Source organism: Vanessa cardui, chromosome 1 (genome assembly GCF_905220365.1).
Source record: "Vanessa cardui chromosome 1, ilVanCard2.1, whole genome shotgun sequence".
NCBI classification, from domain to species: Eukaryota; Metazoa; Arthropoda; class Insecta; order Lepidoptera; family Nymphalidae; genus Vanessa; species Vanessa cardui.
The window spans coordinates 15,708,107-15,725,847 of record NC_061123.1 but is presented as its reverse complement, the minus strand read 5'-3'; the positions used below and the strand labels follow the sequence as shown (position 1 = coordinate 15,725,847).

The following is a 17,741-nucleotide window of genomic DNA, read 5'->3' as shown; positions in this document are numbered from 1 at the left end:
ATAAATAATATGTTCTTATAAATACTTAGCATTTGATTATCGTATTATTTTTTTTCCAATTTTGTTAACAATTTTGACTCATAAATAAATATTAGCACCATCGCCAAAATACAAAATGCATCATTTAAAATACACAATGTATTTTATAAAAAAAATTTTCAATGTAATTTATAACAACAAAATAAATAAAATAAGAAGTGTTTTTTTTTTAATTTCCTTTATAACCAATATAAAATTTTAAACGCGTCCGTTTCTTACTAAATTAATTTGCTTTTATGGTAACCCAACCCTTGAGAAGTTAAGGTGAAGCCTTAGCTAAATTCCAAATCATCTTTTGAAAATTATAAAGATTACTCAAAGTTTTACTGCCATAGTACATTTTCAGCAAGCTCGTGACGTCATCAGATACGCTTATGTAGTTTATATTGGAATATTAAGCTTTCAGAGGACAGCAAAAAATATATTCATCACATCCTAAACTTAAGCAACAGACTTCTTGAACAATTCAATAATTCAATAATATGTTGCTGTAAAATAAATATAAAATGTAAATGGGCGATATGTACTAAATAATGAATTTTATATACTGTACATATTTATATAAATCTTTCAAACTAGACTTTCAGACATACACCGATGAAGCACGCGAGTTTAGCTAAATCGGATTTACAGATTAATTTAATTTGGCTATATATTTAAATTATTATATATTTATTTAAGGTTACCCCACATTTAAGGTTAACTGATAAATTTGAACATTAAATATAAAATTACAACATCGCTGACAACATTACTGAATTCGATATATATATTTGAATCACATCGGCGTAGCCAGGGGCCATGAGGTCGCATCATTCTCCCCCTTAAAAACCATTTCAATGAAAAATTTATTGATAATTTTATCATAATTAAAATTACACACACTCATTATTTATAATTGAAAAAACAATTACTTTTGTTTTATAAGTATTGCACGTGATATGTCCCTCAAACTCACAATAGTAGAATAATTCCTGGCTACGCAGATGTCTATGGTCTGCCATAAAGCAAAACACTAACTCCTACGGCGATATGGCTATCCCTCTATACAAGCACACCGAGCGTTCACATAGACTTCATCTGCTGCATCAGCTCTTCCAGGGACAGCTCGGAGGCGGCCACGGCTCCCCCAGAGCTGGTCTCCGGCGTGCTGTTGTCCACAGGTATGCTGTAAGCTACCTGCAAAATAAAAAGCAAAATACTAATTTCAAATTGTTCTTAATGGCATACTCTGCTCTTTTAGTGATGAAAGTTTTCTTTCCTATAATAGGCTATTTGACTGGTTTTTAAAATCCATTTTAAATTATTTAGTAGAGGTTAAGGAACCCAGTAAAAGTTGTTTTTTTTATTTCTAGTAAATATTTGCCGAAAAATATCCTATTAAAAATTCCATATTTAAATAACGCGCGAAAACGCTACTTGGACAATATGGCGCTGCAATGGTCGGTGACGTCACTTTGCTGTATTTTAATCTGTGGTACGTATAGTAGAAAAGCAAGGTTTACAACAAAATGATTTCATCATAGGCCCGGCCAATCAGGAGCTTTTCGTGTCACGTGACAAACGTTTGAAAAAATGCATTTTTATTTATTGATTTTTGAATAAATTCAGTATTATTTTCAAGTTTCATTAGTAAATAACCAGTCTTAAACTCATAATATACACTGATTACAATAATTCACAATTTATTTTTCGCATTATCAAATAGCCTATTGGATTTTTTTTTTTATCATTTAGAATGCCGCCTTAAGAAATATTACTTATTCCTTAAAAGCGCCACCGTTAGAAATATTTTTAACGACATTTTGTGAAGACTATTTTTATCAAATATATTTACGTAGACACTGTTATTTTTCACAAACAAGTACAAACCTGAACACCATCGACGAGCTTTAAATTAGACGTTTCTTCTTCAGGAGTGTTCTCATCGACCAGGCTTATACCTGGAATAAATACAATACAGTAAGTCCTAGCGTCTCTAGTCAACGAAACTACATATATATTTTTGTCATATAGGTAGACAGGCACACTTGATTATAAGTACTCAATACTTACCCACTGACATATATATAGTAAATAATAAAGTACCACCAAACTTGAGAACTAAGCTGTTATGTCCCTGTTGTCTGCAGTAACACTGACTTACTCAAAACAACAATATATGATTAATAGGTACCTAAGCAGAAAGCTCTACTACCAAGTATATTATATTAGCAAATTGCTTGGATTATGTAAAAATAAGCTTTGTTTAGTTTTATTTCGTTTTCGATTCGATTTCGAATAGGCTATAAGAACTTAATTATGAAAACTTTAAATGTAAAAATAATAATCATACCCCACTCGTTCTCTGCGTGGATCGGAGTAGAGTCCTCTTTAACTTCGGTGGCCAGCTCTACTACGGGCTTAGCTTTAAACTCAGACTGACGCTGGCGACAGAAGGAGTCGTCACACTGCGGGTTTGGCTGAAAAGTTACAAATAACGATTAATATATAATACCTAAAGTTCTTTACTATTAGTTTCTTATATATTATATGTTAGCACAATCCAATTTAATTCATAATTATTATGTTTTTACCTTATTGAAACTAAGACCACATTTAAATAAGAGAAATATTTGTTTTAACAATTTCACTAGAAATAAATTTCAAAACCTTAATTTCCCATAGTTTTGATTTTTCTAAGATTATACAAGGCCTTTTGGTATTTGCCTAGATGGAAAGTACGGCAACTATACAAATAAAAATCGGGTAAAATATATTTAATTCATTCTTTATATATTAATTTGATGTTAAAACTGTCTACCACAAAATACAAGAACTAACACAAAAATATTATTTACATATGTATTTTTTTATACAATTCAATTGGAAAGAACGAAACATTTTCTCCAAAGATTTAAATCATTAGATGCGCCCCTGCCATAGTATAACCGCTATAAAATGTGTCATACTCAAATGAGTCAGCTCACTCATTCGCAATCAGTGTTCATTTATACGTAGTGACAGTCAGACGTCATCCATTGTAATTAATGCGCTAATTATAACCCAAAAAAAAGTCGCAAAATGCCGTCATGTGCCTTTCGAAAGTGCAATCACAACTCAAGAAATACTAATAAAGCCCAGGGTGTAACATTTCACTCGTAATTATTTATATTTATTTCAATATTGAATTTATTTTATTCCGATGTCCGACAAGACCACGAAATGAAAGAAATTGTGCGACAGAGAAAGTAGTATGGCATAATTTATGTAATTAACAGAGATGAAACTATTGTCTCAGTACTATTCTATTAACTAATATAACTAGATACACGGAAGTACTACGGAAGCGGCTTGGAAAAGGATCATCTATAAATGGACATTAACAGCGGCAATCCTGTGGTAGCGTCGGCATTTTATGTTTTATAAATATTATATTACAAAAAATGTTTTAAATTGCACCGTAATATATTTTGTAATATTAACCCGTCAAAATATATTTTTGCTCTTTGAAATCTAGTAGCTTCGTAAATTATGGATGTTTTATTAAAAATGGTTCAGTTGTTCAATCAAGAGTAACTTATTTGGTGCTGGAATAAAATTTAAATAATTGAAAATACCTTTCTCAAATTACGTTTTTATTATTTAGATTTCCGCAAGACACACGAACGTTACCTACGAAATTTAGTCAAGTTTGTTCTGGCTAGAACAACCAGCAACTTGGAACCATAAAATACAATTAATAATGTCTAATTAAATGCTACGCTGATGTACGCCTTCATCATATTCATAAAAATGTTAAGAGAACAAACAGTCAAAAGTATAATAAATTGATTTTATTTCATGGAGAATAAATATTATGCAATAACAATAAAATTTTAATACATTTTTTTATAGTACAATAAAATTATATTTTTTTTTGTTAAAATGAAAAGTGTTTCTTAATAACGTCTAAAAATTGCAAAAAATACACTTTTGTATTTTTTACAAATTATTTCCTTTAACAACCTAATTTCTTACATTTTACAATTTGATGAATTTGTTGACCGTACTTCGCACGCATTCGTGTGAGTGCGTAAGGCATCGTAAGCGACTTGTCAACACACGCATTGTAAAAATTATTCCACAGTTTTTTAAGGTGAGGGCGTATCTAACGATTTAAATCTTTGATTTTCTCACCTTTAAAGCCATTGTAGGGAAGAAATCAGTCAGTGCTGAGTATCCCAAATAATGACTGACATTTCCAAAATTTAACAAGTACTTCAATGTATTTTGAACTGAAAAGGAAAAAAACGTCAAATATCAACAATAATTTTGCACTCTTTGTCATAAAAATTGCCTAATTGCTGTATAATTACTATCAAAGTCTTTAAATTTATTTTAATTAATAATTAGTTTATACTTTACATTAATTAAAAATTTATTACCTAGAAAGCCTGCCACAATACCCATTGTGGTTGGCAAGCTCGCTGCACAGACACCTTCCCTCTTCAGTGTCTTTTCATCAATCTTAGAAGCTACCACAAGTGGTGGAGCACACTGGAACAAGTAGGTGAATAAAATGAAAAGCACTTTCAATTATAATATATATCTTATATCACTTGGATAAAATAAATAGAATAAAAGACACAATAACTTATGTAACATTGATATGACTTGATTATAATCCATTGTAATGGAAAATATTATAGAACATAACAAGTATCATATTTTTATTTAAAATAATAATTAATGTTTATTTTAATTATATACTATGAGTTTATTCAGTTACTTACAGCAAAGCATGCAGTTTCTCCAGGTATGATGAACTGTATGTGACCTGAGACAGCATTTTCACTAACACCAGATTCAAACCAGCGCTGATTTAATTCATTGCATGCTGTGTTGATGGCCATACGAGCCTCAAAGTTGTCAACACAGCTCAGAACCAAGTCTACAGGGCCTCCGGTTAAGCTGCCTGTACTATACAACAACAAAAAAGTTTTAATTAATTAATGGACAACATTTTTTTAAATGTAAGATTTATAGGAAAGCCATTAAAGTAATTACAAATTTAAAAGTGATAATATTGAAAACTAAACCGATAATGTTTCCAGATTGCCTTCTTTCATATTACCCACTACATAATTTACAATATTTTAATAATTCCTACTTAAATTTTATGGTTATTTAAAAAATAACAATGCTTTTTCTATATTATTTATACTATGAAAATGAAATGACTAATGGACCATCTGGAATTGAACATATAGTCTACAGTCTCCTGGATTTACATGAAGGAATACCTTTTTGGTAAATTAATTAGACACATAAGAATGACCATAAAATTCTAACCAACATGAACATTTCAATAAAGCAGGATGCTATATAATATACATAATAAATGTAGGGCTTTGTGCAAGCCCGTCTAGGTAGGTACCACCTACTCATCAGCTATTCTACCACCAAATAACAGTAGTCAGTATTGTTGTGTTCCAGTTTGAAGGGTGAGTGAGCCAGTGTAACTACAGGCACAGGGGACATAACATCTTAGTTCCCTAGTTTGGTGACACATTGACGATGTAAGGAATAGTTAATATTTCTTACAGCGTCATTGTACATGGGTGATGGTGACCACTTACCATCAGGTGGCCCATATGCACGACCGCCAACCTAAACCATAAAAAAAAATACTACATGTTTACAAAATAAATAATAATCAAATAAACTTACCTGATAGTGTCACAGAACTTTTGGAAGTTGTCGACTGTTGTTATGTTATAGTTATATGCATCAATGGCTACATCTGGATTGATTGATTGAAGAGTTCCAGCAGCAGCATCTACTTTGCTGAGCCCAGCTTGGTGGGGCTGGAAAAACAGGCGGTTCATATTCGCCAGTTCTACTTTGTCATAGTCAAACAGTATTAACTGAAAGAAATGTAGACTTGTTATTAAAACAAATTAAATTGATATCAACATATAAGTAGGTTTTGTATCACTTTCTACAAATTTTTTATATTTTAAATCCAGTATACAACATACAGTTTTTTTTATGTAATACAGCTTGTTATTTGAAAATATAATAATCCATCTTATAACTGATATTCTTACTACTATATTTCATTAAAGGATAGAATAAATCAAATTAAAAAAATCATTATATCAGGATAAATGAAAAGTAATAAGTTTTATGTAATTTTCATACCTTGCCAATACCACACCTAGTTAACATCTCTGCTGTGACACTGCCAACACCTCCCACACCGACCACCGCTACTGATAGCTCCCTGATCTTTTCATAGTTATCAACTATACCCATTCGCTTGAGGGCCATAAGACGACTAAAAAAATATATTTAACATATTAAATTTCAAAATTATAATAATGTAATTAATATGTACTCAAAGACAATACATGACGGCAATAAAGATGAGACTAACAATAACAATGTCTATAAATAGGTTTAACTACTACTGATCAAAGTTACTAATAATAAATTTATACTATTAAACACAAACTCTTATAATTTTATTATTGGTCACGGATTAGCATTGAATTTAAGATAGATTCTTCTTCAGTTTAAATATATCTTTTATTTTTTTACATAGGAATCATTAACATTAATTCTCAAAAATATACAAATATGAATTAAAAATAGTAACTGTACAAATCTTGACTACTGTATATATTCTTATAATACATATTCTGCAGTTTTATTTAATACTTTCAAATCTGCATTCATACTTAATTACTTAATTCTAGGTAATTAACATTTAAATCGTATTTTTGAGCTCTTAAGACGAAGTCTTTTTCGCATTTTGTAAAAAACCTTTATTTATAATGAAACGTGGTTTGTAAAGTAGACAAAAATAAATCAATTTAATACACATTACGAATTTCATATTAATATCATACACAGAATTTTAATAACATATGTTACGATATAAACAATACCTGTAAGGATTAGAGTCGACCACTTCCGATGACATTACTTCGATTTTCTCTCGGACTGGTCCTACATTTCCTTGAGCTACCTTCAATTTTGCCTCCAATTCAATGATTTTCTTCTTCAATTCTTCTATATTTGCCATTTTTAATACAATATGTTCAATTATCCACCTATTCGAGAAAGTGGTCAATTTTCTGACTACTGTAACTGGCGACGAATGTCGAGTATTGACTTTATATGTCATCCAACGTCACGTCACCATGACATTTGGAACTCGTTTGCAAAATACTAAAAAGTCACTTTACCAAGAAACGTTCATTTTATTATAAAATAGGGGTGAACTATCGAGTGTTATTTTCTAAACGATTTACACAGTGAAGTCGCAATTAAGATTTAAAATGATTATTTAAATGATTGAAGTCAACATTTATACAAATTAATAACAGAATTATTACTTTAAAATATTTTAAATTATAGTAGTGTCGCTTATTAATATTGTTAGCTAATAATCAAGGTTTATATTTTTTACAAAATCCTGCATTTAATGTAGTATCTTTTTTATTCATACATATATATCACAATATATATCACAATATATATCACAAATCAGAATATACTACATTCAAGTAACAAGGCAACAAGCACGATTAAATCGTTATGTCACAAGATTAAAATGAATTTAAAACTAAAACCGGCTTGAATTATAAATTCTACTAAAGATAACTAGCAATAAAATTAATAGCAATCTTTTTTTCACAAATGAAAAAAATAAATACATCATAAAATTTATAAGTATATTATCCTCTATTGGCGACTATTATAAAGTGTTGAGAATTACTGACCTAAGTAAAAGAAAGGAAAAAGATATGATGAATTAATTAATAAGATTTACTCGAAGCATACAAAGGATACATATACTTGGTGGTAGGGCTTTGTGCAAGCCCGTTTGGGTAGGTACCACCCATTAATCAGTTCTTCTCAAATAACAGTACTCAGTACTGTTATGTTCCGGTTTGAAGGGTGAGTGAGCCAGTGTAACTACGGGCAAAAAGGACATAACATCTTAGTTCCCAAGGTTGGTGGCACATTGACAATGTAAGGAATACTTAATATTTCTTACAGCGTCATTGTCTATGGGTGATGGTGACCACTTACCATCAGGTGGCCCATATGCTCGTCCACCAACCTATACCATAAAAAAATACAATTAAAACAAAGCACCTGTATTAATCACCAAACCTTCGTATAACCATGATCAGCTATAATATATTTTTTTACAAAAAAAAATGAATTGAATTATCATATACAAAACGAGATGTCTGTTTTTATAAGTACTATACTTAACTAGGGATATATATAAGGACTCGAAGATAAAAAATGACTTCATAGTGGTTCACCTGGAGAATTTTATTTTGTTACCACTACATAAAATACTATAAATGCGATTTGTGAGTGTCAAATAAAGTTAAGAAATCTTTATTATGTTTAATTGTATGTTCTACATACCATTGTGATTATTGATACGAAATTAAAAGATGACAATGATCTTGTACTTTTTTATTTATAAAAAAAGCTGATATTAATACTTTATTTATTTAAACTATATCTTTTGACCTATATAATTTTATTAATATCTATAACTCTGTTTGGAGTATGTGTTTTTTTGTTATTGAATAACATAGAGTAAAGTGAAACAAGATTTCCGTTTTCATTAGGAAATAAGTTAAAATTATCGTTTAGGAACTCCTCTGAAATATTATACTTAAAGTTCAATCAATAAATTAAACTTATAGGCCTGGGTGGAAAATTATGAAAATGTAGATACAATTTTATTAAAGACATTGAAAATTTAAAGTAGTTTGTATTAATATATTTTTTAAATTATAGGTTCAATCGTTTCAAAACCAGACTTTGCTTATTGCTATATTGCTTCACCGGAATATTAATGAGTACTTAGGTTCTGTTATAGTTTGATATATTCTAAAAAATAGGTTGTGACCATCCAACAGACAGCCACAAGAGTGATCTTATAGGGTTATCGTTTTCATCGTATGAACAAAACACTGGTTTCCAAGTAAATGGGATAAAATGTAAGCGAATAATGATGGTATGAATGGTATCGCTATCGTGGTAGTAGTGTGACTCGCCTGTGACAGAGTAGTCGTCGTGAGCGCGCGGCACCAAGCACAGCTTTGTGTTAAAACTTATAAACAACGTGAAGTGGGTTCATTGTATTATGATATAATTTTTTGAGGCTTTTTATAGAGACAAGGTAAGTTTAATGACTTTTTAATTTTTTTTATAATTAAAAAAAATAGCAATATTATTTATCTCAAATATTTAAGATTTATTAAATCATTAATGACTATATATGTCAATAAATGCAAACATACTAATTAGATTGTGAAATTTTTATTAATAAATTATTCAAAAGAAAGTTATTTGAATTTCGCAAAAATACAATTTTGAAATATGTATCAGAAAAAACTCCCTTTTTTAATTTGATGTTCTATTACCACATTGTTAGACACGTCTGTCCTAACTAGAACGACTTCGAGAGCATACCGGATTGCTTATATCAAAAAAAGATTCAGTTGAGTACAAATAAAAATATCAACATTTTGTTGCTATGCCGAATAAAATATTGAACAAAAATTTAAAAAGTATTTTGAACCGAAAAACTAACAAAATGCATTCAATGTTGTAAAATAATCAAGATCAGGGTAATATAAAGCTTTGCGCTTTTCTCGCCGGCTTTGTAGCTGACAAACTTTTGCAGCCGATTGCGATGTTTTAAAATATCATTTTTACTCGTCGCTCTGTCCTTTTTTATATTTGAATCCAAAGAGTAATAAAAAAAAAAATATTAATATATTAAATACTTACTATACTTAATGTTAATATTCTTCATTGGAATGATCGTATCCAAATTGTAGCTCTATATTGCGAAAAAAATAAATAATTACGTACGTTTCCTTTATAAAATCTACGATATTATTATTTTTTAATATATTTTTCTCTTGCATACCTGTTTGCCATGCCATGCCTTTGGTGTGTTTTATCTTTTACTTTTAGAGTGGTTGCTATTTTTTACATATTACGTAATAAATATATACCTTTATTAAAAGGGCTTAAGTACATATTGTTTTTAACACAAAATTACGATTACATCAAATCAAGTCAAATTACCCTTTATTGTACATCAATAAATAAATAATTTAAACACGATTGAGAAGAATGCACAAGAGGCGGCCTTATCGCTAAAATAGCGATCTCTTCCAGGCAACCTTAAGGTAGAGAAGAGAAACAAATATATAAAGAGGAAGGGGTGTACAAAACCGATATACCTAATCATAATTAATGAATACAGTGAAATATTGATATATTTAAAAATAAAATAAAATAATGTAAAGTACCTGATATCGAAAATGCATACATATATGTATGAACTTATCTTATTAGATAAAAATTATATATATATAAAAAAAAAATCTAAATTAATGTCTCGCGAACAACAAAAATGTAATTAATTACAAGCAGTATTAGATGTTATTTTTATATTAATTGTAAGAATATCTAAATATATATAAATATAGAGATACCCGAGTGAACCTAGAACCAGTATAATTGTTTTTGAGTAAAACTGAAACCTTATAATTGTATAAACAATACTTTGATTTCCTTGTTTATAAATATGTGATAAAGCATTACGTAAGTACGTTATTAATACACCTATCAGATTTTAAATGTATTCACAAAATACGTATAAATTACAGATTACTCTATGAATGTGGTGATGTACCTACTTGTCATTTAACTTTATTGCGTAATGTTATGTATGTACGCAAAAACAAATGATTTTTCCAAAAATTGTGACGTACATTCCATTAATACTAGGCACAAGATTAAACTTGTTACGGCTAGTACCCGATTACACAGGGTTAGTTACTCTTTTTTGGGGCAATGTATACGTTTTTACAACAGAATCCCAGATATCGTTCAAGAATATTCAATTATAAAATTCAAAAGAATTGCTAAAGAGGGTTTGTGTGCCAAAGGATATTACAGCACTAATGACTTTCTAGTTGACTGAATACCTTGGTAATGAGATGATCGCCTCTAGGCTGTTTCAAATAACAAAAATATGTTTATTATTGTATATTGTTAATTGATAATATATAAAAAAAGATTCCGCTGAGTTTCTTTCGCCGGTTCTTCTCAGGTCTGAGCTATTATCCGAACCGGTGGTAGATTTTCGAATATCAATAAGAAAGTGTAAAAGACTTCCATTTTGAGTAAAGGTTTTTGACTTTGACGTTGACTTTAAATATTGGACATTAATTTATAGTAAGGTATCAATTCATTTAATTCAAAAAGGCTTAGCTTGTTATAGGAAATTTTATGGAAGCTTCGAGGGAGCAACAGAAGCAATCAGCAGCATTCATCTAATGTCTAAACTATTACGAATTAACTACATAAATAAATTAACAGTACCGAATTTTATAATTATAAATAATATTATTCTATACATGATTATAAAAAGCTTGCTATTCGTTGATTTGAGACCACCAAAAAAAGTTGAACTAAATTAAATTTAAAAATAGGTATGTCTAACTGGTTAAAGCTAGTAATTTAAACAATCAAATTTATTCTAATGGAATAAGTTTGAAAGCTAACCAGTTCTAAAATTAAAATAAAAGGCACAAAAAGGCGGATTTTTAAAAAACTTCTTACGTAATTCCTATTTATTTATAAACTGGTCAAAAATAATATTACCATAATTACTTTCAAAATAATTCTATTCATAGATTAAAAAAAAAACTAATTAGTTTTTCGAACGCAATGTTAAAGTAGAGCTAAAACGATGGAGTAGGAAGCTAGTAATGAAATCGTAAGGATTCAGTCAATGGTACCGAAGCGGATAGACCTCAATTTACGCCGACTTGAACCAATTAATGCGTTCATAGAAACCTTAAGCCATTACTAATCAACATATCGATTCGTAAAACTTATTATGAGAAGGTTTTAAAATTATCTTTTGCGCATTCACTCAAGAACTCTTGCAAAATTAAAATGCAAATCTTTATTCTGTAACCTACTACAGGTTCGCAATAACGCGATTGAAGAAATACTAAAGAAGTTCTTAAGTCGGTCTCTGAATTCACTAATAGTGAAACAAAATATTAATTTGCAAACAGACGTTGCTATACAAACGATTTTTTAATTAGGCAACATTTGCAGTTTGAACTAGTTTGAATACGTGAACCGAAAAACCGGCTAATGACAGAAAGATACAGAGACAAATACATATATATTTATATGATATAAATAATATTAGTAATGATATATTATCGGATTACAAACTTCAAGTTCGATGAACTAAAGCTATGAACCGGTTATATACTTTAACTTACATAAAGTATTTTTTAGACTAACTAAACCCTGACAGGGCTTAAGGTGCCTTCTACATCATGTAGTGTAATACCCATCTGCCGGCTAAATAATACTGGAAGTTTGTCGGACAAAAATCATATGTGAATAATATTGAAGCGATCATATACGCTGCGTTAAACGGGATTCTTGTTTAACCTTGCAAAAGGAATGTCCACTGACGTCCTTTAGCCGTAGCTATCCCTATTATACATCTTCTTTTAGCTGAAACTGATAAATCAATTAATAACTGGACAATTTATTTAGCAATATTATATAACATTACTAAATAAAATCTTTAGCCTGTCTGTGAATTTTGAAAAATGACAGTTTTAATCTTCCCAATTCGTCTCGCGTTTGAACTCTACGGTCACGTGACCCGGCTACAATCTGCTACTAAGAGTGAGAGTATTACTGAATTAACTGCAGGTCTTGTGGGCACACTTGAGCCTTAAAATATATCATGCGGAGTTGGCTGTACTACGTTGTTATAAGCCCTGATGACCGGTTTCGGTCGTGACGACACAAGCACCATCTACATATCTAACAGGACATTAATTGTCCTGTTCTTGAGCGAAACGCAAACTTTATTTAGTTTTAGCTGACCACTACGTGCCCCTAATGCGATGACACTGGGATTTTGAACACGTTGTTCGATTTTTCGTTCTATTTTTAGCAACATTAAAAATTCCCCACGGAAACGACATCTGCAATTTTAAGACAAGCGTTTGTATTTGCAATAAAGAAGTTATTATTTTTTCACGACACATGTATAGTTATTAATTAATGTATTGAATAAAACGCGATAAGTACATAGATGCTGTTTGTTAGTGACCTCCTACGTTATGTATATTGATGAGACTTCTTTGTTTCATTATTTATGGAGGTAAAGGAATAGGTAACTATCATAATATGTTATGCTGCAATGGCACTGGATTCAAAATATTTGTGACACCATGAAAGTATTGCTATTTTACTATGTAATATCTTTAAATACTTACTTTAGGTAAGTCAAAATCGGTTTTGAGTTTTAAAAATATTAAACAATTATAACGTTATATTTTAAGGTTATGTTCAATCACAATTTCTAGTAATCTAGATTTATTTATACAAGAACTATTTAATCTTAAGGAAAAGCTCCACGCATTTTTTTTAATTAAGCGCAGAGAGTACTTAAATTATATTTCGTACATTTCAACTGACCTTAATTAAAGTATATTAAGTATAAATAAGTAATTGATTAATATGATCTGCTGACATTATGGAGGACACATAAGTCATGGAATTTAATATTCTCGTCTAATCACAGACGTTTATTAATTATAGACGATGATTGTCTGTTTAAGTCATTTCAATATACATAAAATAGATAAAACATCATAGCTTTTAGTTAAATATTTATATTCAGTCTTGATGTTGCTGAAAAAGGATGCTCGAACTTTCACTGATATGAGTTCCATTTAATAAAAAGCTCATATCTTTCATTAAACTTTAAGGTCTGTCATTATCAAAATACGAACAATATTAGCATGCGCCATAAAAACCTATCATCAGGAAATCAACGATTTAAAGTCAGCGCATTTGGAACATTTAGACCAACCTTTACTTTGCTAAAATAATTTCCGAAGCAGTCTAGATACTTTTCAATTGCATAATAATAAATCTATGTCATTAAGTCACTATTTATTGATCATAAACAATATTTCAGATCAATACCTTCTTTTTTTTTTGTTTTGTTGACTTGTATTCCATTATTACATTACAATAAAGCCAAAAGCTATCTTTTGTCCATTTACTTATCTTAATCAAGATACGTTATATATTTTATCACTCGTAAATGTGTGTTTTTATATTGCATTTTATTTGTTAATCTCTTGCAATATCCCTTTTAAGGTAAATGAACTTAGTAAAATAAAATAAATGCCATAAAGACAAATACTTACAGTATCTAAACTGTGAATATTAATTTGATTTGTAGTAGATTTAATTATTACAATTTATTTTTAATTTTTTTATTATTATTTTTCCATTTTGTGACAGAATCAGTCATTGAGAAATTGGCATTCTTTTCTAAATTCCCTTTCAATAAATAAATGCTAACAGTTGTATCTTTATAATTCACATTTATTAAATAGAAGGGAATCTCCTCTTCTCTTAGGGAAGGGAATCTTATTAATAACAAAATAATATTCCGTTCTATTGCTGTGGGTTCTTGCTGTGGGTTTCAGGTATTTTGTCTCCAGAAACGAGAAACTCACCACAATACAAGTGTGAAATGTCCGAATGCGATATGCGATATTGATTATAATAATTATGTAATGTATTATTATATAAATTTAATGTCAAATACGTGATACGCCAATTTGATACATGGCGTATCATCGCAAATCTTTTATCAAAATTTCACGGGTGACACACGAGGTGAATTACAGACTCGCTATGCTGTCCGAATTTAGGTTATAATGGCGGCCAATTTCAAGGACTCAATAGCTGTGCGAATTTTAAAATTGTATCTATACTTGGTATATTATTTTCAATTTCACTATATTTAGTATATACGCAGTAGTGACACTTTGGTAACTGTATGAGCTGAAGTTGCTCCAACACTTATCCGATTTATATGATGAGATTATCAAAAGATTTATCCTTTCACTTGTATCGATATACTAAATTCTTTATTTCTGCGATGCTAATAATTTTGAGATTTCAAATTTAATAAATGATATTATCACATATAAAAAGTGATAAGTAAAAGTAACAGCCTGTAAATTACCCACTGCTTGGATAAGGCTTCCTCTTCCATTAAGGAGAGAGTTTGGAACATATTCCACCACGCTGTTCCAATGCGGGTTGCTGGAATGCACATGTGGTAGAATTTCGATGAAATTAGACACATGCAGGTTTCCTCACGATATTTTCCTTCACCGCCGAGCACGAGATGAATTAGAAACACAAATTAAGCACATATAGTGGTGCGTGGGTTTTAACCCGCAATCATCGGTTAGGATGCACGCGCTCTAACCTCAGGGCCATCTCAGCTCGATTACATATAAGTACACTTATTTAAGTTAGAATTTTAGTATATCCTTGTATACATAAACATATATAGTAAAATAGTACAACAAAACTGTTAAATAAGTGTTCTCGTTCTTAAAAGAGCCAGTGTCGTAGAATAGCGTGATAGACGTCTGTTTTTTGTTATCAAAGGATTAAAGAGAGAAGCCAGAGTACACTAAAACTGTTGTAACGACGTTCAAATACACGTTTTACGAAATACGTATGTGACGGGAGATAAGCGGACAAACCGAACTCCATTAGCTGTGATATTCTGGTAAAAAATCACATCGAATCTCACTCTTGAAATGTTGATAACTGACTAATAGTGATAAGCCATTTTGATACGTATATCTTATAAGTTTTAAAATCAATTTCACATTTAGTATTCTTATATTTTAAGCTCATGTTCTGTGATGGAATTCGAGATTCTTGTTACAGAATACCCCTAAAGAACAGCAACGATCAGCGACTAGTGTTGTGTAGATAATACTCTATTTATTTAGACGATTGAAAATGTATCATTATTCATTGTATAAGTATATCTCGACAACTTGTTTCGAAAAATATCTAAGAACTCGTTCTCAATCGTAGCCGGGCCCGGAACCAGTCAAGGTCGAGGATAATTTGAATTTTTCGAGACGTTAATACGAGATATCGATTTGCAGTTTTCGAAAATCGATAACCGTTATATCGTCTCGTAGAAATCTTAATATGAATATGTTAAGGATGAGAGGTTTCCTTTTCGTATCGGAATATTGTTTTCGACCAGCTATGTGACATACATACAGAATATTCTAATCAGACGACTCAAAGCTTTGAGATTCACACAAAAAAATCTTAAAATCGGCAAATTTTTTTACAAACCAGTTAAAAGAGATAAAAATAAAATATATCTGAATAATAAACCAATTTTATTTATACCTATATATTTTTTGAACTTAATTTAGAAATGACCCAACTGCAAATGTATGATTCTTTTTCTTTTTAGGTAAATCAAGATGCAGAGACCTCAGACCAGCTCGGAGAGAACTCCGCTGGTGCCTCCCACTTATATGTTCGAATCCAGCATATCGAGGACCTATCAGAAAAGGCTTCGGAGTTTTCAATGTGCCATCTGCGTGTTACTAATGTACGTATGTTCAACGTTTATTTGTAATAAAAACGTACAAAATTCTTAATATGTTTAGCAAAAAATCTATTTAAATTTTCTTAAAAAATATTACTGACGACAACAGACAGACTCTACCCCATAACAGCTGTATTATGTATCATTTGAATGGAACTATTTTCTTCCAACTTGTATGACTATTGAATTACCCCTATAAAACCCCGAATTTAATTACTATAAAACTATTTTTTTAACACCAAATTCTGCAAGGATCATGATCTCATAAATATTTTATTTAGTTTCTAATAGTCATAATATTCTTTCGATCTATAATATATACGTATATATTTAAATGTCGAACACGTTTCATACTAAAATATATTCGAAAACTGCCATCAAAATTGCAAATTTAAGTAAAAATTTATCTTTATTGGATATTTTATTATAGCCTTTTTTTAAACCCAAAACGCCCCAGAAGGCGTCACGTGACTCGTAGTCAAAGATCGCGTGCAAATTCAATCAACTGAGTTTTTTGGATTAAATTTTGAACAGTTTGATGGACAATGGACGCGAGAGTAGAGTAGCCACTTTTCCTATTAAATTTTATAAGTGTTTTATATGTGTCTTCTCATTCTAAAATGAGAACAAAGTAAATGATTTGATTACACCATATTAACAATACTATTTAATTATAATAATATATACAAGAATTACCATAATAAAGTAATATTCAATTCCTAAATATATTATACATAAAAGCGAACGTGACAATCTTGTGTTATTTTTAGCATACAGCGTGTGCTAAAAGACAGAATCTCGATACTCTGATTATTGTCACAATTTACACTATTATTGGTAAAAAAATCTGATAACGCGTTCACTTAGAATCGAGAATACATAAATATAATGTAACGTCATTTGTGTGTTTGAAATTTGCTAAATTTTTTGCACATATTTATTTCTAAGTGATCCACATAGTGTATCGGTAATGCTTGAAACTAAATGAAAAAGTATGATATTTCATTTCAAATAAATCGATTAATATTATGTAATAACCAAAATAATTTAATAATGTAAATCACTTTTGCCTTGGTTCTATTGAAATTTTAGAACGTATACAATATATATTAAATTTAATCTCATCAAATCACATATAAATAAGGAATACTGTAATCATACTCTAGTCCTCGTAGTATAT

General features: G+C 29.9%; 2 protein-coding genes across 3 annotated transcripts in view; one reads left to right on the top strand and one right to left on the bottom strand.

Moving 5' to 3' along the window:
• Window positions 1–322: 322 nt before the first annotated feature.
• Window positions 323–7,195, bottom strand: LOC124531357 (ubiquitin-like modifier-activating enzyme 5). The gene is made up of 9 exons (XM_047105904.1): window positions 6,954–7,195; window positions 6,205–6,340; window positions 5,731–5,927; window positions 4,794–4,980; window positions 4,446–4,557; window positions 4,198–4,295; window positions 2,375–2,501; window positions 1,912–1,982; window positions 323–1,218 (listed from the first exon to the last, which is right to left on the bottom strand). Exons 1-9 carry the CDS (start codon window positions 7,190–7,192, stop codon window positions 1,105–1,107), a joined length of 1,281 nt encoding a protein of 426 aa, XP_046961860.1. The 5' UTR covers window positions 7,193–7,195; the 3' UTR covers window positions 323–1,104.
• Window positions 7,196–8,870: 1,675 nt separating this feature from the next.
• The window catches only part of LOC124532547 (chorion peroxidase), a 32,739-nt gene continuing 23,868 nt past the window's right edge, over window positions 8,871–17,741 (top strand). For both annotated transcript variants that reach the window (XM_047107510.1, XM_047107502.1), the window contains exons 1-2: window positions 8,871–9,220; window positions 16,424–16,564. In XM_047107510.1, coding sequence (XP_046963466.1) covers window positions 16,434–16,564 — 131 coding nt within the window. In that variant the 5' untranslated portion in view covers window positions 8,871–9,220; window positions 16,424–16,433. The remainder of the gene's footprint in view (window positions 9,221–16,423; window positions 16,565–17,741) is intronic.